Source organism: Microtus ochrogaster, unplaced genomic scaffold, assembly GCF_000317375.1.
Source record: "Microtus ochrogaster isolate Prairie Vole_2 unplaced genomic scaffold, MicOch1.0 UNK103, whole genome shotgun sequence".
Taxonomy (NCBI): domain Eukaryota; kingdom Metazoa; phylum Chordata; class Mammalia; order Rodentia; family Cricetidae; genus Microtus; species Microtus ochrogaster.
In genome coordinates, this window is record NW_004949201.1 from 670,020 (window position 1) to 671,563 (window position 1,544).

At 48.3% G+C, this 1,544-nt stretch overlaps 1 protein-coding gene across 1 annotated transcript in view; it reads right to left on the reverse strand.

The window, feature by feature from the left end:
• Nucleotides 1-1,247, reverse strand: part of Gmfg (glia maturation factor gamma) — a 12,056-nt gene extending 10,809 nt beyond the window's left edge. The window contains exons 1-2 of the mRNA XM_013355194.2: nucleotides 1,156-1,247; nucleotides 898-1,048 (exon numbers count right to left, since the gene is read on the reverse strand). Of these exons, the coding sequence (XP_013210648.1) occupies nucleotides 898-900 (3 nt within the window). The 5' untranslated portion in view covers nucleotides 901-1,048; nucleotides 1,156-1,247. The remainder of the gene's footprint in view (nucleotides 1-897; nucleotides 1,049-1,155) is intronic.
• Between the last annotated feature and the right edge of the window lie 297 nt (nucleotides 1,248-1,544).

Below are 1,544 nucleotides of genomic sequence, written 5' to 3' on the forward strand. Positions count from 1 at the left end.
TTAATATTTATTTATTATGTATACAATATTCTGTCTGTATATCTGCAGGCCAGAAGAGGGCACAAGACCCCATTACAAATGGTTGTGAGCCACCATGTGGTTGCTGGGAATTGAACTCAGGACCTTTGGAAGAGCAGGCAATGATCTTAACCGCTAAGCCATCTCTCCATCCCCTATTTTTAAACTTTTTATGTGTTTGTGTTTTCCTGCAGAAGTCAGAAGAGAATGACAGATTCCCCTGGAACTGAAATTACAGTTGTTAGTCTCCATGCGGGTGCTAGGAACTGAAGCCAGGTCCTCTGGCCTAGCAGTAAATGCTCTTAACTGCAGATCCATCTTTCACCTCAGAAAAATGTCTTTAAACAAAGCAAAGTTAAAAGTAGGGGGTGTGTGTGGTTAGCTCACACTTGAAAGGAGAAGTGCAACTTGTATAGTATAAGAAAAAGTCTAGGCCAGTCACGACTAGAATGAGATCCTAATTCAAAAACTCCAAATCAAGTCAACAGATGGGACTTGTGATGTCCCCTGGTATGAAATGGCCTTTCCTTACCCTTTTCACACTTTCTCTCTCCCTCTTTTCCCCTTCCCTCCCCTCCCCTCCTCTCCCCTCCTCTCCTCTCCTATTTTTGAGACAGGGTCTCATTATATACATAGACCAGGCTGGCTTCTAATTTACAGAGAAGTCCCCCTACCCCTCTGTCTTTATTGGGATTAAAGGCTTGCGCCACTATGCCCAGTTCCTTCTACTCCTTGCTGCCACTTCACAGTCTTCGTTTAGTGTCCATTTCTTTTTTCAAAGCAAGTGTCCTCATTTTCAGAGTTCCGTCTGATCCTAGTCTTCATTCATCCCCCATACACTCTTTGGGAATGGTCACCCACTCCCAAAGCTTCAATTACCATCTCTAATGATCCTTAAATCCTGGTCTTCAGCCTGAGTTTGTGGCTGGGTGGGGCAATGCTCTTGACTTCGCTGTTGGGCGTCCGACACTGAGCTTCTTCTCTGGACCCGAACTCCCAGAGAGCTTTGTCCTGGACCTTTCAATCCGCCCTGGGGCCAGGCAGTGGCAAAAGGCTAGTTCAGAGGGCCACCTAGGCGTCTCTCCCATCTCCTCCCCTCCCCAGGGTCCCTCCCAAATGCAACCCCGCCCCAACTACCCAAGTAGCTCCCTGGACTCCTCCGGCGTCCCGTTCCTTCCCATCCCACCTCCCTGTGTAAGCTAGAGGCGTCGCTTCTAAACTCCTAACTCAAGACCTCCCCGATCTTGAATCCCTTCCGCATCCCCCAAGTCACTTTCAGCACAAGTGCAAACTCCCTCCAGTGGCCAAACATCTGGTCGCCGCTCATTTCCTACTACTGCCTGTCGTAAACTAGACACTCTACCCTGACTGTATTTCTTGGGGTTCTCAGAACAAGCCACATTGCTGTCATTCTTCTGGAGCGCCGGCTCTTTCTCAGCTCACCCCGACGCAGGACAATTTGTGGACAGACTAAGATCATGACAAAAGTGACGGGAGCGATCTCCATTTATTGACGGTCTCTTTTG